The 22,314-nt window shown below is 38.7% G+C and overlaps 1 protein-coding gene across 1 annotated transcript in view; it reads left to right on the top strand.

Annotated features, from left to right (window-relative positions):
• The window catches only part of FBN2 (fibrillin 2), a 262,104-nt gene that overhangs the window by 126,492 nt on the left and 113,298 nt on the right, over nt 1-22,314 (top strand). Inside the window, exons 8-11 of the mRNA XM_036279132.1 lie at nt 687-812; nt 17,490-17,642; nt 19,418-19,651; nt 20,610-20,747. Of these exons, the coding sequence (XP_036135025.1) occupies nt 687-812; nt 17,490-17,642; nt 19,418-19,651; nt 20,610-20,747 (651 nt within the window). The remainder of the gene's footprint in view (nt 1-686; nt 813-17,489; nt 17,643-19,417; nt 19,652-20,609; nt 20,748-22,314) is intronic.

The following is a 22,314-nucleotide window of genomic DNA, read 5'->3' as shown; positions in this document are numbered from 1 at the left end:
GGGAATAGACTAGTCCCAGCATTGAGTAAGCTGAATGAATTAGCATGGAGTACAATAGGAAAACTGGACACCTCCCAGAGCCTCCCAGGTTTGCCCTTTGCAGTGTTTCTGTATTATTTTAGATTTGAAGTTAATTCCAAGAATGTCAAATCTACCCATATTCAGATATAAGTACATAAACACTTCCTGAAGCCAAATAGAAAAAAAACCATTTGCCATCTTCCATTGGTTCAAAAAATTAGTGTGAAAATTAGCTATAAAAATTTTAAATGTAGCTACTCCATATTTTAAAATATAATCCCTGTATGTGTTTTTTTTTGTTTTGTTTTGTTTTTTGTTAAGGCTGTAGTAGGATAATTCCTAACTGATATAGAATGGAAACTAAAACGTTGACATTTTTACTTATTTCCAATTTAAATTGCATTTGGGAAAAAAAGGATATAGAGTTTTGCTTTAGTTGGCCTTGTTTTACTGCCCTGGGAGTTTACTTTCATCTTAGTTCCCATAGATATGTGTGAGAAATTCTTTAGGGCCTGAAACAAGAGTATCTTCAGGGTTATATGATCTGACTTAATCAACCATGATTGCTCTCATACTCTTTTTTTTTTTTTTTCTTTTTAAATCCTTTCTAAAAGCTGTTTAATAAAGGCCTTTCTCAATCGTCTTCTCCTTCTCCCCTTGATTAGACATCGACGAGTGCAGCATCATTCCTGGGATATGTGAAACTGGCGAATGCTCCAACACCGTGGGAAGCTATTTCTGCATTTGTCCACGTGGATACGTAACCTCGACAGATGGCTCCCGGTGCATCGGTAAGCCTTGCGTTTTTGAAGGCACAACACACTGCTTCTTTATAATGACAGAACAGCCCAAACAGGTATGAAGATGGCAACGATTATAAAACCATTGGGAAAATGGCTGAAAGAGTTGTTTAAAATAAACGGTACCGCTATTGAGAGATTGATAGACCAGGTGCTCTTTGCAAAGACTTCAGTTTCAGAAGCCATCTGGGTTTGTTTTATGTTGTCAGAGTCGTTTTGGAAATGAAGAAAAACTTCCTCGAGACATTGCTCTTGCCCAGCGTTAGAGACACAAAGGCATGAGAAAGGTTTTTAAAAATCTGCTTTGGAGACAGAATGCAGTAATTAAAGGTTCTTTTGTTGCTATGGATCATGAATGTAGTCAGTGTCTTGTTGACTTAGACCTTGTTTATTCTAGTGAAAATAGTTATTATAGAAAAGAAACAGACACCTTTAACTTTGTTCTTTAAGCATATTCAAATTAAAGCCAAATATATTTGTATGTTCTCCTTTGTTTAGAAAGATGGAACAGTGCTTTTTGGTCATGTGTAAGTCAACTGTTATTGAGCAAGTCTTAGACTTTAGGGTCATTAAAGATTTATATGCTACAGAAATTAGGAAAATGAAACCAGCACCCAAAAATGGAGCCACTTGGTTTACTAGAGGATGGTCATCAGGGCAATGCTGGTCATCTACCCGCACCAGAAGGATATGTCAGCAGCTGACGGCCTGGGCCTCTGTAGATGCCAGCGATAGTGCCCAAGTGAACTGGGTTGATGAAATGGAGGTACAGAAATCCTGTCTCAACAAAAGGATCTGTGGCCTGAATTCATTTACTAAAATGTACTAAAATGTGCTAGTTCTTGCCACCCAACAGCAAACACGAGAGGTGTGGATCTCGCCGTTAGAATCCTGTGTTGTCATGAGGAGAAGGGGGCGGTAGCAGTACTAGAAGAAACAGTGGTGGTGGTAGTAGAAACAGCAACTAGTATGAATGATACATATGTCATGTGTAAGGAATTGGGCAGCTGCATTACCTCATTATCTCATCACTTTGGAGCCTTGGGCAAGCTACTGACCTAGCTTACTTCAGTTTCTCCTAGTAAGTGTTCAGTAAAATATTCCTCATTATTGTTATTGTTACCACTATTAGGAGGAGTAGGAGGAGGATATGCCTGTACTGAACCCATATATTACATTTTGTAATTTTTTAAAAATTTTTAATTAAAAAAAATTTTTTTTGTCACAGATGTTTCTCTTTTCCCCCACTGACACCCTCCTCCCGATACCCCTCCCCCTGCCCTGTCCTCAGCATTGTTGTCTATGTCCCTGGTTAAACATACATGCATATGTTATATAAGTTCTGTGGTTTATCTCTTCCCTCCCCTCCGACCCCCTCTTCTGAGGTTTGTCAGTCTATACTTAACGATAGCCCTGTGTGATAGGTATAATTATTCAGGTTTGTAGATGAAGGAACTGAGGTTTAGAGAGGTAAGATGACTTACACAATGTGGCAAGGCCAATAAATGCAGCTAGGATTTGAACCCAGGTCTCTCTGACAACACTGCACTGCTTTCTTACCGACTGCAAGCAGGCAGAGACCCTGTGACTGCAGCCCGAGGTTTTCTCCACCACCGTGCTCATAGTCTGCTTTGAGAAGCAGGATGTCCATCCATCTGGGGCCTCCCTTTCCCATCTTAGAATGATGAGATTTGAATGAAAATTGTTTGTTCTCTATGAATGAATCAGAGTTTCCATCTTACATTAGGTAAAAAACACTTTTTGTGCTCTGTTAAGTCTGTAAAACTGAACAAATGAACTATTTTTAGAGCCAGGGTTGCTGATTGACCCACTGCATAAATCTGAGTCATTTAACATTTTTGTAATCCTCACCCAAGGATATGCCTATTGATTTTAGAGAGAGGGGAAAAGGAGAGACAGACAGAAGGACATCGATGTGAAAGAGAAACATCTGTAGGTTGCCTCCTGTGTGCACCCCAACCGGGGATCCTACCGGAAACCTAGATAGTGCCCTGTCCGAGAACTGAATGAGCACCTTGCAGTGTACAGGACGGAGTGCCAACCGACAGAGCCACGGCGGCCAGGGCTCATTTAACATAATTTAACAGCTATGATAATTGAAAATCAGTACAACTACCAAAGTTAGCTTAATTTTCTTAAACTGTATAGGAAAATTATGTGCATGCATATGCACATACACACACATAGTCATTTGCTTTAATCAGAAATGGACTCGCCTTTGCAGGAAAAATGTCAATTTGGGGTCATTACTGAACATCAGTGGCTGTGTATCATAGAGTCTGGCTTCAGGAAACATATTCTAGAAATGGCTAGAAGAAATATTGCTGGAGAAATAAGTGAGTAATTAACGTAAAGTTCTGGAAAAACCAAATAAGGTGTTTGTATTTTATTTGATAGGCAATGTGGAATAATTAAAGGCCTTTGAGAATGAATTGGGATAGAGTTGAGGAGGGGTAAGAAGAGAGACAAACTTAGAAGGCAGAATTTGTCATAACAAATGTTCCTGTTTTATATCATATTTCTAAATTATTTCTTTCTGTTTGATTTCTTAAATTGCTGAATCCTTCTTTAGTCAGACCACACTTGTGTTCACTTTTTTTTTTTTTTTTTTGCATTGCAAAGTAGGCATATTTTTTATCACATTCAGATAGTCAAGATCAAAATTCCAAATGATTCACTAAGGTCGTTTTTCTTTAATGTCAGATATTTGGCTCACCATTAAATCATGATAAACTCTCTTTATCTCTTGCCTGTCTGTGTAAAAGTCCTGAATCTTTTTCTGGACATTCAGAGCCCTTTAGAACCTGCCCCAGGCTGTACTCAGGACTCATCTTGAATCCGGCGCTCACATTTCTTTCATCGCCGAACGTGAGTCCAGTCCAGGCCTCTGCCCGCAGGGTCCCCTGTACCTAGAGCATCTTGCTATCTCCCGCTGTGCTCCTTAAAGCTCAACTGAAATTTTGGCCCTTGAATGGGTAATAAGTATGCCTGTCCTACCTAGTTTATAAAAATGTGAAGATTCTGATGTTTTATTTATGATTTAATATAAGTAAAAGAGCTTTTTAAACATTTTTTAAACTTATAAAAAACAAAAAAACTCAACTGATCCTTTAAACCCCAATTAGATACCAGGTTTATTTTTTTTTAAATCTTTGCCTGAGGTTATTTTTCTATTTATCTTCAGATAGAGTGGGAGGGAGGGAGGGAGAAAGAGAGAGATACAAACAGCAATGTGAGAGGGACACATTGACACATTACAGGTTGTCTCCTGTAAGACCCTGACCAGGGCCAGGGATGAACCGCAACCAAGGCATGTGCCCTTGACCGGAATCGAACCTGTGACTCATTGGTTTGCGGGCCAACGCTCTAACCACTGAGCAAAACCAGCCAGGGTGTGATACCAGCCATTTCTACTTACCTCACATTTTCTTGTTGGACAAAATCATCAGGCCCTCCCATAATATTTTTCATTTACTTCATTTCTCGGCATATCATATGGCCACAGCTACTTGTGCTCTATTCATTGGCCAGACTGTACGCTCCATTAGGTCCTGCCTTGTGCAGCTTTATGTGTATGTAGGACCTTGCATACAAGTTTGGGCTCAGCAAGTCTTTTCTGAATGAATAGGCCAACCAACCAATGCTCAGTGAGATGATATCAAATGTCAGAAGTGCATGCTGGTTAAGAACTGCTTTGCATCGTTGGCACCCTGTGGACATGATGCAGTGGCACTGAGTTGTGGTCCTGATGCCCAGAGCCTGCCTGAGCTCCTGAGAAGGATGCACAGTGCGTCCTGTGCTAAGCGTGAGTCTCCGTTCCTTTCAGCATCAACGTCCTGACCCCGGAACGGAGGATAACCCCTATGGAGGGGAGAACAACTCTCTAAAATTATGAAATCAATGTTAAAATTAAGTAAGCAGCTGAAATTTTTTTTTTTTGAATAACTATGTTATATTTGGAATAAGTATGTGTTTTTCCATATATGAGAAAAAATAAATCTAACATTTTAATGTGTAAAAGATCTTTGATTTTTAAAAATCTGAGTCTGTATTTTCTCAGATTGAATTTATTTATGATTGAATTATATAGGTCATGGATATTTCCACACTATTTATTTTGTAACCAAATATATGCTAACAATGATAAGTTGGACGAACTCAAAACTTTTTCTTGAGTGTGAAACTGAATGTTATTTTCAGCTTTATCCTAAGAGTGGCATATGCTGAATGCTTCCCTAATTCATTACTCTAGTTAACAAATATATCCTGAGTCTATCCCATATTATAAAGCATCAATAAACTGCCTTTCTTTTTTTTTAATCCTCACTCGAGGGTATGATTTATTGTTTTTTTAATCCTCACCCACGGATATTTTCCCATTGATTTTCAGATAAGAGTAGGAGGGAGGAAGAGAGACAAAGACAAAAAGAAACATTGATGTGAGAGTCACATCAGTTGGTTGCCTCCCACATGACCCTGACCAGGGCTGAGGTACATGCCCTTGACCAGAATGGAACCAACCCTCAACACTTCGGTTTGCGGGCCAACACTCTAACCACTGAGCCTAACTGGCCAGGGTGTGAGGATATGTGTTTTTTATTTATTTTTAGAGAGAGAGAGAAACATCAGTCAGCCACCTCCTGTTCATGCTCGACCAGGGATCAAACTCTCAGCCTTTTGGTACAGGGGATGGATGGTGTTCCAACCAATTGATCCACCTAGTCAGGGCAATTGCCTTTTTTTTTTATGTGTAGGAAAATAGTTTCATATGGCAGGAGAGTTTAGCTAAGCATTTTAATTATGAAAGAGAATAGTTTTCCTGTCTAATTTGATACTAACTATTGAAGTGAAATTCCCAATTTAATTGTATCTAGTGTGTTTCACCAAAGTTTTTAAATATCCAGGAAAGAGTTTTCTCTTTTTTATATGATGTTTGTTTTAATTAATCTTTATTGTTGAAAGTATTGCAAATGCCCCATTCCTTTTCCCTCATTTATCCCCTCCACCCTGTTTCTGCCCCCACCCCCTGTCTTCATCACACTGTTGTCTGTGTCTAGAAGTTATGCATATATGCATATAAGTTCTTTGGTTAATCTCTTCCCATGCACTTCTCATTCTCTCTGAGATTCCTCAGTTTGTACCATGCTTCCCATGTCTCTGGATCCATTTTGTTCATCAGTTTATTTTGTTCATCAGATTCCACATATAAGTGAGATCATGTGATACTTGTCTTTCTCTGACTGACTTATTTCACTTAGCATAATGCTCTCCAGGTCCTTCTATGTCATCTCAAAGGGTAAGAGACCCTTCTTTTTTTACAGCTGTATAGTATTCCATTGTGTAAGTATGCCACAGCTTTTTTATCCACTTATCTACTGATGGCCAATAGACATGAAAAAATGCGCAGCCACTAATTATCAGAGAGATGCAAATTAAAACCACAATAAGGTATCACCTCATACTCTCAGAATGGCTATCATCAGTCAATCAACAAACAACAAGTGCTAGCAAGGATGTGGAGAAAAGAGTACACTTGTGTATTGCTTATTGAAATAAAGACTGGTACAGCCACTGGGGAAAACAGAATGGAGTTTCCTTAGAAAATTAAAAATGGAACTGCCATTCCTAGAAGATCCCATTTCTAGGAATATGTCCTAAGAATCCTGAAACACCCATCAGAAAGAATATATGCACCCCTATGTTCATAGCAGCACTATCTACAATAGCTTAGATCTGGAAACAGCCCAAGAGTTTTCTCTTTTTAACAAAGAGTACTTATATATGTTAGTTTTAAAAAGAGTTGAAACATACCTAATAATCTTTTTTAGAAGCATTTTTCGTATCACAACTTAATGACCCTTATGTCATTTTGGAAGTCAGGGTCATTTTCATGGCTTTTTTTTTTTTTTTAAATCCTCACCCAAAGATATGTTCCAGTTATCTTCAGATAGAGTGGGAGGGAGAAAGAGAGAGAGGGAGAAACATCTATGTGAGAGAGACACATTGATTGCTTGTCTTCAGCATGACCCTGACCAGGGTTGGGGACCCAACCACAACCAAGGTATGTGCCCTTGGCCAGAATGTAACCCGCAACTCTTTGGTCTGAGGGCCAATGCTCTAACCGCTGAGCCAAACCAGCCAGGGCCATTTTCATGGCATTTTTAATACCTAACTTTTACATTGTAATATAGGCAAGAAGAGTGACTGACAGCCAGCAATGAGTAAATAATGAATTGACGAGCAGCATGGAGCAAATTCTGTGTGCAAAATATGTCCCTGCTGCTGTTGTGCACACAGACCTCTAGCAGGGATCCTCAGCAGGGGTCTGCAGCAGGTGAGGTTCAGGAAATGAGAGGAAGCGTGTGGAAGTCCTTGCGGTCGCATGACCTTGCCACAACACCCTAGTGCCCTTACTTGAGCCTTCAACAACAGTTTCAGTGCACAATATTGCCTTGGAGTATTCTTGAGAAAACAAAACCTGAAATGATAATGAACGAAATAATAATAATAATGAGAAAGTTCGAGGCAGTGGGTGATTAAATGCTAAGTCATTTTTTTAGGCAATAAATGCTATAAGTTGAAATGAAAAGCCTGATTATGGAGGTGAAAATTGTCAAAAAATGAGCACGGATGTTGACCTTGAAAAATGGGCAGGAATGACCCAAAGGACTTAGGGGCACAGAGCAAGGAGACAGGCAGCGAGCGAGTCGGTGCTGCGCGTCTGGGTGAGCTCCGGGGAAGGTGAGGAGAGCGCATCCGAGAAAGGTTGCTGAGTAAAAAGTAGTTGGAGATAAAGCGAGCAAGATGGGTTGAGATTAAAATTCTGTTGCTAAAGTTCTTAAGGTTGATCCTGAGGGCAGTGAGAGCCCATCAAGGTTTTTGAGCAGGACAGAGACAAATATCGGGGTGTGGGGGACTTAAAGAAATGAGGGTGATCTTGATAAGATGCTGCAGAAGGATGTCAGGATGTGCTGTTATTCAGCACTTTATGTGAATGATGGGTGTTGATTGCATGTGCACATGTGCATTTACAACAAAACACTTGAAAGATAACCCAAAACTTCTAAACAATATTTAACTCAAAGGAAAGGGGAGACCGGGGTGAAACCAAATACTGAAGTGTGTTTAAGTTTTAACTTCAGAAGCATATAATAGGTGACTGGAGGAGCAGGGATAGTAGTTTTAATTAAGAAAGAATGTCTCAGAAAAAGAAGGTTAGACAGCGAGGAAGAAACACTTCACTATTTTACAGGAGGAAGTAACCCTAAGAGCCCTTGTTCCTAGTTCTAGTTAGTCTTGTGTAATGACACATGAAAGCAACATGAAAGTATTTCAGGAATAGCAGGAACCTGCAGAATCAATCAAGGGGAACCCATGTTGGCGCCAGACCATCAGAGAGGCAGGGGCAGACTTCCAGGATCAGGGGATGAAACCTGAGACAATGGTTGCTATTTACTGAACACCTATTATCACTACTAGTGTTCTGACCTGAGCTAACCTCATCAGTGTTTTCTGGCTGAACCCTTCATTTTCAATAAGCAAAGCTCACTCAACAGGAAACATATTTATTTCAAGGTACAACCCCCAACTTTGACCAAGTTTTTATCACATTGTATAATTAACCGTTAGTTCTCTTACATCAAGTTTAGACTGAATGTCAAGCCATGAAACAAACTCTGATAGCAGTACCATTATTTTGCTTCAAGATAGATTTATATTTTAATCAGAAGAGATGGATTGCTTCCTCTTTTTTAGTGTGGCTTTAAATAAGACTCCATGTAAACTTTGCTCTGGGAGTGTAGTGAGGGTGACAGGAGATTATTGGAGGAATAGACTTGTTTTTATTTCTATGACATATCAGTCCAGTTAAACATATACCAAGCATTAGAAGAATTTGTCCTAATGGTGTAATAAATATGCTTCATCTGTCTTTATCTCTAATAATTCCCTGTTTCAAGGGATGGCATGCCTAGACAACTCCTAGTTAGTTCTGTGGGGTGTCCTTGTTATTTCATTAATTAATTTACTCTTGTTACAGATGTTTCTCCTTTTCCCCCCATTGACACCCTTGTCCCAATTCCGCCCATGGTATTGTTTGTGTTCATTGGTTATGCATCTATGCCTGTCCCTCACCTCCACGCGCCAACAAACTGAGGTTCATCAGTCTGATTCCTATTTCTATGTCTCTGGGTCTATTTTGTTCATCAGCTTACGCTTTGTTATTTAAAATAGTCTTCCATGTGACTCATTTTCAACACAGCATTTTATAAGGACCATGCAGTTTCACATATGCAAAGCAAAGAACCTAACGCGTAGTCACTATTTTACTTTTGAAATATATTTTCGGGGAAACCTTAACTACACTGATCTGTATCTCATCCTGGTATGTTTTTGACTCAAAGGATTGGAGGTAAATGGCTTGCCTCCTTGATGTCATTAGAAGAGAATGATTTAGGAATTTACGGAGAAAAGTGATGATTTCCTTTCCAGTCCTCTTTTTCTGCCCCTTCACCCTCTCACCAGTGACATGGTTTCCTTCAGTACGTGTTATCGGACTGACAAGAGGCTTTCAAACTGTGTGGAATGTAGTTGTTTATATTTACTGAATTTGAAAAGCCTCTCTTTTTTAAAAATGTGTTTTTATTGATTTTTTTTAGAGAGAGACAAAGGGAAAGAGAGAGAGAAACATTGATGTGAGAAAGAAACATCCATCTGCTGCCTCCTGCACGCCCCCTACTGGGAATTGAGCCTGCAACCTGGGCATGTACCAGGATCGGGAATCAAACATGGGACCTCTCAGTCCATGGGATGACGCACAATCCACTGAGCCACACCAGCTGGGCTGAAAAGCCCCTTTTTAGTGTAAAAAATATTTTCAGATCAATGCATGAGGATAATTCAATATCTTTGAGAAAATACATAATGAAAATGCTACTGAGTATTAAATACTAATTTTAAATGAATTTATATTTTATTAGTAACAGAATTTTCGTAAGTGGGAATTACGTGGTGCCTACATATTGTGAGGTGTCTCATGCATGTTGCGATGTTCAATGTAAGATTTGTGGACCCCTCACAATATCATTGCGGACTCCCAAAATTTGGGAATGTTAAATGTAGATTTCTGAGGGATTCCTGATGAGCACCTATTCATATTTGTATTTATTCACTTCACTTTCAATGTGCTGTTGCCTTTGACTCATGAGTTGTTTAGAAGTATAAGGGTTTTTTCTGGTTTGCAAATCTCCCATATGGGCTTGAAAAATATTGTCTCCAATTGTTGCATAGATAGATCCATTGGATCAAACTTGTTAGCTATCCTATCATCATTTTCTCTATATCTACTGAACTTTGTCCACTATCTCTGTCAGTTACTGAAAGAGTTGTATAAATATCCCACTATAATGGTAGATTTCTCAGTTTCTCCATGTAGTTCTTTTTTTTTTTTTATCCTCACTCAAGGACATTTTCCCATTTTTGTTCAGGTAGAATGGGAGGGAGAGAGAGGAACAGAGAGAGAGAGAGAAACATCGACGTGAAAGGGACACATCGAGTGGCTGCCACCCGCATGACCAACCAGGGCCGGGGAAAAAACCGCAACCGAGGTACGTGCCCTTAGCGGGAACCGAACCCAGAACCAAACCCGGGACTCTCTGGACCGCAGGCTGAAGCTCTAACCGCTGAGCCAAACCAGCCAGGGCTCCATATAGTTTTAAAGTCTTTGTTTAATATATTTTGATGTTATAAGATGATGACTGCTTAAAAATATTATACTTTCCTGGTGAACTGAACCTTTTTTCGATATGCATTACTCTAAAGTTATTTTCTTTTCCTTTTGGTCAGTTTCTCTTGGTATATTTTATCTCATATTCTTTTGCATCATGTTTTGTGAGTGGGAGTGTAATGTTTAAATATATGCCTGTTTTATATTTTTTCTCACTTTTTTTTTGCTTTCTTATGTTTTAAATGTGTCTCTTTTAAAAACAGTCAAAATCTAAATTGTTTTTGCACAATATAAAAATCTTTGTCTTTTAAGCTGAGACAAAAAATGATTTATATTAATTATAGTAACTGATATATTTGTTTTTATTTCTATTACCTTCTTTGTGCTTCCTACTTATCTTGCTTTTTTGTTATTTTTTTTTTCCTTTTGCTTTTTTTTGGGGGGGGATTTGTTCAGGGTTCCCTTTTCCCCCACATTCTGTTCTTTCCCCGCTGTTGTTCAGAAGTTACATATTTTATTTCTGTGGTTTTCGTGGTTATCCCAGCTTCTTTCAGATGCATATGTAACTTCAAGTCTAAAATTAATCAGTATTTTAACCCATATCTAAATAATAAAAGAATATTAGAATGGTTATACTTTGATCTCCCTCTCCCAGTTAAAAAAATTCTAGCCACTGCCACTCTTTGCAACAAATTAATCATTATTATTGCTATTTGATATTTTAGTGCCTGTTAAAATTTTACCCACGTACCTAATAATACTTTTCCTCTTCATTATTTCACACATTTCAAACTTTCCACTTGGAATCATTGTCCTTTTGCCTAAAGCACCTCTTCAAAAATTTCCTTTAGAGAGAACCTTTTGGTAGAAAATTTTCTCTGTTTTTTTTATTTCTGAAAATGATCTTGATTTTCCCTCTGGAAAGATGGCTTCTTGAGATACAGTGTTAGTTGGACAGTTATTTTATGGCAGCGTACAGAAGATACTATTCCACTGTGTCTAGCATTCATTGGTGCTATTAAGAAGTCGGTGATTGTTTAATATAATTCCCTAGCAGTAATCTGCCTTTCCTTTCCAACAATTTTTAAAATCTTTGCTTTTCTTTTGTTGTTCTGCAGTGTCAGTCATGTGTCAAGCTGTGGATTTCTTTTTATTTTTTCCACTTTGCATTTATTGGAATTCCTAGATCTGAGATTGTTGCAACATTGCTAGAAAGTTCTAAACTAGTATCTGTTGAACATTGCCTTTACCCCAGTCTGCTTGTTACCTCTTTCTAGTACTTCCATTTAGATATATATTATCTTTCAAGCTCACATTCATATTTCTTAGCTTCTTAACATTTTCTATGTCTTTGTCTCTCTGAACTACACTTAAGTTAATTTATTCACCTATGTCATCCAGCTCAGTAATTCTCTCTTCATCTGTGTGCAAAACTGTTTAATAATATATTCACTGAGGCCCTGGCTGGTTTGGCTCAGCGGTTGGTGTGTTGGCCTGCGGTACAGAGAGACCCGGGTTCGGTTCCCGCTAAGGGCATGTACCTCGGTTGCAGTCTGTCCCCAGCCCTGGTTGGTCGTGCGGGTGGCAGCCACTCGATGTGTCCCTTTCACATCGATGTTTCTCTCTCTCTCTCTTCCTCTCTCTCCTCCTGCTCTATCTGAACAAAAAAAAATGGAAAAATGTCCTCGGGTGAGGATAAAAATGTATATATATATATATATATATTCACTGAGCATTTTCTTTCAGTTATGATTATTTTCATTTATAGACATTTCATTTAATTCTTTTAAGTATGTTCTTTCCTTGTTTATGGGCTCTTTCGCCCTGTTCATGTTTTTATATTTTAATGGCCATAAACATATTAAATATAATTTAGTTATTAATTAACATGTGATGAATTATCATTAATAATTGTCAGAATTGGTGAGACCATTTATATCTGAAATTTGCTGTCTATTCAGTTAGCTGTTTTTCATTGAGCCCTGTTTCTTTATGTGTTATTTGTTTACTAATTATTTTCCTATTAGCTACTCTTTTTCTTGGAACTTACTTTAAAAAAAAAAAACTAATTTATTTATTTTTGTTAAAGATATTTCTCCTTTTTCCCCCATTGACAGCCTCCTCCCAACCCCCCCCCCCCCCAACCAACATTGTTATGCATATAAGTTCTTTGGTTTATCTCTTCCCTTACCCTGCCCCCTCCTCTGAAGTTCCTCAGCCTGAACCCTACTTCTATGTCTCTGCGTCTATTTTGTTCATCAACTTGTTTTGTTCATTATATTCCCCAAATAAGTGAGATCATGTGATATTTGTCTTTCTCTGATTGGCTTATTTCGCTTAGCATAATACTCTCTAGGTCCCTTCATGTAGCCTCAAAGGATAAGAGATCTTTCTTTCTTACAGCTGCATAGTACTCCATTGTGTAAATGTACCACTGCTTTTCTATCCACTCATCTATTGATGGGCACTTAGGCTGATTCCAGATCTTAGCAATTGTAAATAGTGCTGCTATGAACATAGGGGTGCATATATTCTTTCTGATTGGTGTTTCAGGCTTCTTAGGATATATTTCTAGAAGTGGGGTCACTGGGTTAAATGGCAGTTCACTTTTTAATTTTTTGAGGAAACACCATAGTGTTTTCCACAGTGGTTGCACCAGTCTGCATTCCCACCAGCAGTGTACTAGAGTCTCCTTTTCTCCACACCCTCGCCAACACTTGTTGTTTGATGCTTTGTTAATGGCAGCCATTCTGGCAGGTGTGAGATGATACCTCATAGTTGTTTTAATTTCCATCTCTCTGATGATTAGTGATGTTGATAATTTTTTCATATGTCTCTTGGTCATTTGTATGTCCTGTTTGGAGAGGTGTCTATTTAGGTCCTCTGCCCACTTTTTAATGGGATTCTTTGTCTTCGTTTTGTTGAGTTGTATGAGTACTCTATATATTTTGGAAATTAACGCCTTATCTGATGTATCATTGGCAATTATGCTCTCCCATATAGTGGGTTCCCTTTCCATTTTGATGGTTGTTTCTTTTGCTGTGCAGAAGCTTTTTAGTTTGATGTAGTCCTATGTATTCATTTTTTCCTTTGTTTCTCTTGCCTTAGGCATTGTATCAGTGAAAATTTTGCTGCGTGTGATGTCTGAAATTTTGTTGCCTACATTTTCTTCTAGAATTTTATGGATTCATGAATCACATTTAAGTCTTTTATCCATTTTGAGTTTATTCTTGTAAATGGTGTAAGTTGGTGGTCTAGTTTCTTTTTTCTTTTTTGCATGTAGCTGTCCAATTTTTCCAACATGGGGATTCTTTAAGACCTGATGTCAATATGAAGTCCTCAGTGGTATTCGCTTTTGCCAGTTGCTTGCGATATTTCTACCTGAGGACGTCTTTATATTAAATTCCTCCTTTGAAGTTTTTCAGACCTAATATGAATTGAGACATCAAAACTGTCTGTGTGAGGAAGAGCTTGTGGTTACAGATTCTTAGGAAAGAGCTTTCTTTTCCTCCACTCAGCACTGAGGCAGAGACAGGCAAGTCTCTTAACTGTCTTTCTCTAAGTTAAGCTTATACTAAGGATATAGCTCTTTGGAGCCCCTGCTTCACGAGGGAGTTCCCTGTACATGTGTGTTCAAGGGAGGAGCTGGGCTTTTTATCTCTTGTGCTTTGGGTCCTGTATCTGAGTAGAAATTTCAAGTCTCTAGAGTTTTGCAGAAGCAAGCCCTAAAGCTGAAAACTTTCTGTTCACTTAACTCCTAAAGTTTCTGTTTTCTCTTCATTTTGAGAATTTTTTTCTTCCTTTCATGCCACTAGGTGATTTAAAAAAAAAAAGTTTTCCATATTTTACTTGGGATGTTTCTATTGTGAGAGACATTCAGAGTAGCTAATCCACCATCTGCTAGAAACAGAAAACATATATTGTTTTATTTAATTCAGCCACCAACCTTTTTCCATGACAAAGAAGACTTAAATATAGTTGCAAAATCAATTAGCATTTTGATGCAAACCTCAGGTCTCCTGATTCAAGGCCATTGTTTTTTCTTTAAAACTTTACTTATGTACTGCCTCCTCCTTGCAGACACCTTAAGGAGACAAATGCAGTGCAGCCTGCCTTGCAGCACAGTTTCATGACAGTGATTGCTGTTATGAGTTTACAACTTTCTAAATCACATCCTGTTCTGGAGGAGTGTAACAATCAAGCAAATCTAGGAATACAATGCTTTGGATTCCTGGAATGATAATCCCCAAATTATTTTCCTGGACCACTCTTGGGAATGAAAACCTACCTGTGAAATTATTCCCAGTGACAGCCTGTCCAAGCCCAACCTGTGCCGTTTATGAAATGTCTGCAGTGTCTTTGAGTGCGCATGCATGCATCAAAGTTAGCACTGATGCTTCTGAATTTATAATGAACCTTCTGTAAGTCAAAAATACTGTAAGTCAAAACATTTAATATACCCAGCCTAGCAAACATCATCGCTTAGCCTAGCCTACCTTAAATGTGCTCTGAACACAATATCCAAAAAATTCTGGCAACACAGTACACTGCAGAGTATCCGTTGTTCACCCTGGTGATTGTGAGGCTGACTGGGAGCTGCAGCTCACCGCCACTGCCCAGCGTCAGGGGGCATATCCTACCACATGTCTGTAGCCCGGGAAAAGATCAAAATGAAAATTCAAAGTACAGTTTCTACTGATTGCATATTGCTTTCACACTTTCAGACAGTCAAAAAGTCATAACTCAAACCATCCTAAATTTGGGGGACCATCTGTACTTTGCTTTTGGACATGCTGGGTTTTTTGGGGGGAATGGAAGGAGGTATTCTGATTCCTACATGGAGTATTTTAAAGCCAATTCATTTACTTAACAATAGCATAGAAGCAAAGCAACCTGAGGTCTACTATGGACCATTCAAAAACATAATATATTTATCATAAACTATATCTAATGAAAAACATTTAGGCTTTATTAATGCGATTATTTTTAATAAACAGTTTCAAGTGCAGTATTAGTATGTAGCTCCTGGTTGTTGGGCTACACCTTTCTTCTTGTGGTCACAGACAAACTGTCTTTGAGAGCATCTTGATAAACGTTGAATATTACATGATGCATTAGACTCACAATTTTTTTCATTGCTTACAATAAAGGCAGCTTCAGTTATAAACCCCCAGAGGTTATGGATAACACTCATATTTTGTCCTTTTGCAGTTTTGCTTTCTATGTAAACTTTTGATGATGTCTTCCAGCTTTTATCTGCCATTCTGATCCCTCCTCTGCCCTTTATCACAGTGACCTTTATCACAGTCACATTTGATCATGTCACTTCTCTTCCCCTAATCCTGCAGGACAATAAACAAAATCCTTATCAGAGCAGTCCTGCCAAACCCACTGGTTGCTTCTGACTCCACACCTTTCTCTGCGTCTTTACTTTATCACTTTCCCACTTCTTACTTTACTTTATCATCATTTGACATAATCCATTACCCCTAGTTCTTGAAAATGCCTGCCTCACCGAGCCTCATAGCTTGCAATACCATGTACATACACTGATAACTCACAGGTGTGTATATTCAGCCTGACCATTCCTCTGGGTACCAGGTTCATATACTTGACATCCCAAATATGACACATTCAAGAGAAACCTTGTGTTATGTATCCTAACCCGACATCTTCCCTTGTCATCTCCATCTCAGCTGTGTAAGTCAGAAACTTAGGAAATTTCCTTTTTTCCCTCATACCCCATACCACTTACATTCCCGTTGGCTATACTTTAAAATATATCATCATCTTCACTGCTGCCACCCTCATCCAGGTCATCTCGCACCTGATGGTCCTAAGTGTCATCTTCACACGTCTTCCTGTGCTCTCTGCAGTCCGCGACCAAAGAGATTTTTTTTTAATGTAACCTGATGTGTTTCCTCCAGTTGAAACCATTCAGTGACTCTTAAATAACATTGAATAAAATCCAAAGTCCTTCCCTAATGGTCTGCAGGGCTCTAGGTGAACTTGCCTTTGATATCTCTCTGAGCTCACTCTCTCCCTTTTGTGTGCTCTCCTTGTCACATTGGACTCTTGTTTTTCACACACACCAGGCACATCCCCTTCTTTCTCTTTGAATCGCTATTCCTTTATTTATTATTATTTTTTAATCCTCACCCGAGGACATTTTTTTTTTGCATTTATCTTCAGATAGAGCGGGAGGAAGAGAGGGAGAAAGAGAGAGAGAAACATCGATGTGAGAGAGACACATTGAGTGGTTGCCACCCACACAACCCAACCAGGGCCAGGGACAAACAGCAACCGAGGTATGTGCCCTTAGCGGGAACCCAACCTGGGTCTCTCTGGACCGCAGGCCGACACTCTAACCGCTGAGCCAAACCGGCCAGGGCGAATCGCTGTTCCTTTAGATAACTACGTGGTTCGTGATCTCACTTTATTTGGGTCTCTTCTCAGATGTCACTGTCTCAAAGAGATGCTTCTGATCAACCTTTCCAAAATAGACGTGTATCAGTCAGATACTGCTGTGTAACAAACATCCACACACATCTCAGCGGCAATCAGCAGCACACATCTGCAGGCCACCTGGGGATTGGATGATCAAGGATGAGATTGGGTTGTGTCTTTCCTTCGAGCTCCGGACCTGGCTGGGCTGGCTTCTCACTGCAGTGTGGGCTCATAGCCACTTCATGGCTTTCATGTTTGTGTCCCTGGGGTGGGGCATGGGGCAGTACTCAGAGAGTGAGGCTTCGGTAAATAAGTAAAGATTGCATAAATGGGGTAGATGTGAAGAGAATAAATAGATGCACCAGAGACTAAGTAAAATAAGTCACTTCCATTAGCCTCTTCTAATGGGTGAAATGATTGACGTAACAACCTGAGATAACTCTGCCATTTCTTCTATTTTATTTTCACATGTTCAGATCAAAGAACAGGCACATGTTTCTCAGGCCTGGTGAATGGTCGCTGTGCACAAGAACTCCCGGGCAGAATGACAAAAATGCAATGCTGCTGCGAGCCCGGCCGCTGCTGGGGCCTTGGAACCATTCCTGAAGCCTGTCCCGTCCGAGGCTCTGGTGAGCGGCTGGCTGCTGGTCTCCTCAGGACGGCAGCGCTACGAAAATCTGTACCAATGTCCTTGGTTCTTCTTTTTGAAGTTACATCATGTGTATATTGCTATCTTCAATGTGACTTGGGTGTTTTTGTGAGGGATAGGGTAGCATTTTTTGGGGGGGATCAGTTTTTATTATACCTAATTTATTAATATCAAAAGAATTACTGAAATTTTATTTTCACCTGTCTTCATGCAAGTACGTGTGTGTGTAGTTGTTGTTAATTTGTATTTTGTTTTTGTTTGTTAATCCTCACCTGAGGATATTTCTCTCTTGATTTTTCTCTATTGATTACAGTGAAAGGGATGGAGGGAGGGTGAGAGGGAGAGAGAGAGAGAGATGTGAGAGAAACACATCGATTGGTTGCCTCCTGCATGACCCCAACTGGGGCCAGGATTAAACTTGCAACCCAGATACGTGCCCTAGACTGGGAATCAAACCGGAGACCCTTCAGTCCAAGGGCCGATGCTCTAACTGCTGAGCCAAAGAGTCCAGGGCTTTGTGCAGTATTTTCTAAATTTATTCTGAATGTCCATGCTTCAATTTCGTTTTAAAACCTCCTGATCCTTCATTCCAGAGCTTGAATATCTGACTAATAAAGTTCAACCTTCATTTATATTTTATTTCAAGAGTTTTCTTATCTTACAATGTCCCAACTCTTGAAGATATTTTCTTTTTTCTAATGACCTAAAAATTAAGAATACAAGGGTATTCCCTCTGCTGCATTAACTGCCATATAACTAAGGCTAAATCAGGAAATTACTTTAGGATTAATGAGTAGTAGCTTCTCTTGTTAATATTGTATGAATGGTTAAGTACAACTAATGTTTATCACATAAAGGTATATCATATATTTCATTGTATTGTCCTTATATTAAATTATAAATTTTATGGAAATTAAAATTTTTGAACTATACTTATAAAATATATATCTCTATTTACTGTTATGGAGAAAAACAAGGCACATTCTTTCCAAATCTCTAAGCTATAAAATCTCAAAACCAACAGTAAAATTTTTTTAAAAGAGTTAATGCATAGTGTATCATTTTAGAAGCTCATAGTGCCACTAGTAATGTATAATAGTAAAATTAATCCGGAAACAATTACTTGAGTTAAATAGTTTTCATTTCTTCTGATATAGTTCCTTAATTCTGAGAACAATTAAGGAAATAAAGGCAGTCACTATCCTTGCTTGTTTTCTCTCAACTTTGATACTTGGATAAATGAGCAGATTTAAAAGTTTATTAAATATTATCTTTTGTTAAAATCCACCTGGGGTAAGTATTATTCTGCAGCTGTATTAATCCCTTAAAGAAAAGAAAAGAGATAGGAAACATGTATAGGTACAATGCTGATGACATTTCAAGCAAAATCAAATATATAGAATGAATTACTTAACGCTTCAATTTTCATCCATTCAAATAAGTTTCTTGCATTTATAGTTAAATCTGGAATTTTATGAGTTTCACTAACAGACATAAAATCAAAATACTCATATAGACGATTCCTTGGTTAGACAGTTCAGTTAAAATATGCCATATAGGTTTTAACTTTTTTCTGAAACATTTATGCCTTTTCCTGTAACTATTAGCATTGAAAATATTTGTCAGGATAATACATACCCAGCTTATTCATGTCATGTAGTATAGATAAGCTAAAATGACCATTGTGGTACACAAATTGCTCTTATTATGCAGCAAGACATCCATTTGTGTTTAACTGAGCTTTCTTTTTTCTAGAGGAATACCACAGACTTTGCATGGATGGACTTCCGATTGGAGGGATTCCAGGAAATGCTGGTTCCAGGCCTGGGGGCACTGGGGGGAATGGCTTTGCCCCAAATGGCAATGGAAACGGCTACGGCCCTGGAGGCAATGGCTTCATCCCCATCCCTGGAGGCAATGGCTTTTCTCCTGGCGTCGGGGGCACAGGTGTAGGGGCCGGGGGACAGGGGCCCATCATCACTGGGCTGAGTGAGTGTTCACTTTTTGTGTAAACCCTTTAGTTTTCTGCCTTAAATGATATTGTAATTCCTAACAGTTTTTTCCAAAAGTTGTGTGTGTGTGTGTGTGTGTGTGTGTGTGTGTGAACAATCCATTTCAGGGTCTAAATTATAATGTAGTAATATAGAATTCTTAAGAAAAATGTTTTTTGTGTTTCATTAACTTTCTGAAGTGAAGAAAAGAATGAGTGACCCCGGCTTTCTTTGAAAACAGAGATGAGAGCCCAGTGATACTCCAATCTGGATGACGCCATTCAAGAGCACATTTTGGTTCCAGTGTATTTCACTTGGCCGTTTGCAGCTGCTCTGTTCATACAACCCTTGAATTAGTTCCAGAACCATTTCTCAACTGAGATAAACTGAATAAGCCTTGCTCTGTGCCTATCCAAATATTATAATGAAATATCGTTCTTTTTCTCACTCTTTTTTGTTGAATAACTTAAGCAATTGAGAACCGAGGGCTTCGAGCCAGAATTGGCATTGGTGTACTTGACATTTAAGTTCATTCTTTATAAAAGAACTGCTCTTGCTAATAATATTTAATGATGTCCTACAGTGTGGTGTTTATTATTTTTGGCACATTGCCCGTATACTATATCTGAATATTCAGCACAGTTACCAAAAAAAAAAAAAAAAGAAAGAAATGGAAAACTTTCAAATGTACAGTAGAACATTCCTGAAATTTTAAAGACATTATTGTGGGCAAAGTCTCCAGATGCATAACTTAACAAATGCAAGTTATAACCATGTGTCTCAAGAATAGCCTTAAGATCCTCAACATTCAAGTTTTAATGCAGTATAGAATCATGTGAGCTTTTGATATATACATCTAATTAATGTACTAGCAAATATTCTTTTAAAAATAAGTTCTAAGAAAAGTTATCTACAGTGTAATGACGAAATATCACTTGTATTTTAATTTTCCATAGCCATTCTGAACCAGACGATAGACATCTGTAAGCACCATGCGAATCTCTGTCTGAATGGCCGCTGCATACCTACTGTTTCCAGCTACCGATGTGAATGTAACATGGGCTATAAGCAGGATGCAAACGGGGATTGCATAGGTAAGCTCACGACTCTTTAATCCTTCTTAGTTTTTGAGAGCTATTACACTCTAAGAACAAATTGGACTGAATATGATAGAAAAAAGTCTTTTGACGTAAAGTTCATCTCCAAGCTGTGTCTTCTGTGTGCATGGTCTTCTATATGCTCCCTTAACCTACTGCTGAGCTAGGCCATTTCAGGAATCACCCACCCGAAATATTGAGATTTCTGTCTTTGCCTCTCCTTCCTTCTTAGCTAAACAACACTGAATATATGATGGTGTCATAATCATGCAGAGGAAGGTACAGATTGGGAGGAAATAGCTGATGGTTTTTTTTTATAGACATGTAGGGTTTTAGGTGTCTAGGATGTTTAATTACAGAGATCTACAGGAAGCTAAGAGGAGTGTTCCGGGCCAGAGTTAGGTCAGTAACGTAAGGTGGCTATTAACCATGAAGGTGAATATTGTCTCCCAGCCTGCATAAGAGGAAGGATGAAAAGATGAACAGTAGTACTGCAGCCAGAACCCCAAGGAACAGCAACTTAGATTCATAAGAAAAACAGTAATAGTGTTGGAGAGACAGAAAAATCATCCAGAGAGTATTATGTCAGTGAAGCTATGCAAGGGTACACTTTCAAGAGAAAAGTAGTGTCAAGTGTTAAATGTGGCAGAAAGCCCTGGCCGATTTGGCTCAGCTGTTAGAGCTTTGGCCCGCGAACTAGAGATTCCTAGGTTTGGTTCCCGCTAAGGGCATGTACCTCAGTTGCAGTTTGTCCCCCACCCTGGCTGGGGTCGTGTGAGTGGCAACCACTCGATGTGTCTCTCTTACATCAATGTTTCTCTCTCTCTCTTCCTCCTTCTCTCCCTCCTGCTCTATTGAAGATAAATGCAAAAATAAAAATAAAAATGTCCTCGGGCGAGGATAAAAAAATAAACAAAAAAAACACAAATAAATGTGGCAGAAAAATAAAAAACAATGAGGGGGGGAAAATGTATTGGATTTCATAATGAACCAAGGGTTTTGAGGATCTATTAAGAGTAGTTTTAGGACTACGGGAATTGAGCCATTTTGAGGTAATTCTTTTATTTATTCTTTATATTAGCAAATGATCATATAGATGTTTTATAATTATCATAACACTAAATACCAGATTGGATTCAGGTCTTCTGTTAATAGATGAGAAACCAGGAACGGAGAGTTAGCATTATAACTTTGCCAAGTTAAACTGAAAAGATCTAAGGGGACTATGATTATGAAGGAAAATGTGAGCCAAATGTGATGTTTTAGAAAAATGATCATTCCAAGTAAACTGTGTACTGAGCTACACGATGAGAATGATTAAATAAGGCTTATTTCAGGATCCCTGTGTACAGTCGCGTAGGTTTCGCACTACCCAAGTGTAGCAGGCGTCATTCACGCATCAGCGATGCACCCTAGGGTGGTGCAGTGTGTAACCATACACAGCAGCCCTGGCTTAGCTGATCCTACTTGATGCTTGTTTAAGTGATAGACCATGTGGTTATTTTTGAAAACACCATGAAATACTGTTATATTCATTCTTAATATATGACTTGAAAATGACTAT

This window comes from Molossus molossus, unplaced genomic scaffold (genome assembly GCF_014108415.1).
Source record: "Molossus molossus isolate mMolMol1 unplaced genomic scaffold, mMolMol1.p scaffold_m16_p_3, whole genome shotgun sequence".
In the NCBI taxonomy this organism is placed as follows: domain Eukaryota; kingdom Metazoa; phylum Chordata; class Mammalia; order Chiroptera; family Molossidae; genus Molossus; species Molossus molossus.
Note: the sequence above shows the minus strand (reverse complement) of the source record. Positions and strands in the feature narration are given on the sequence as shown.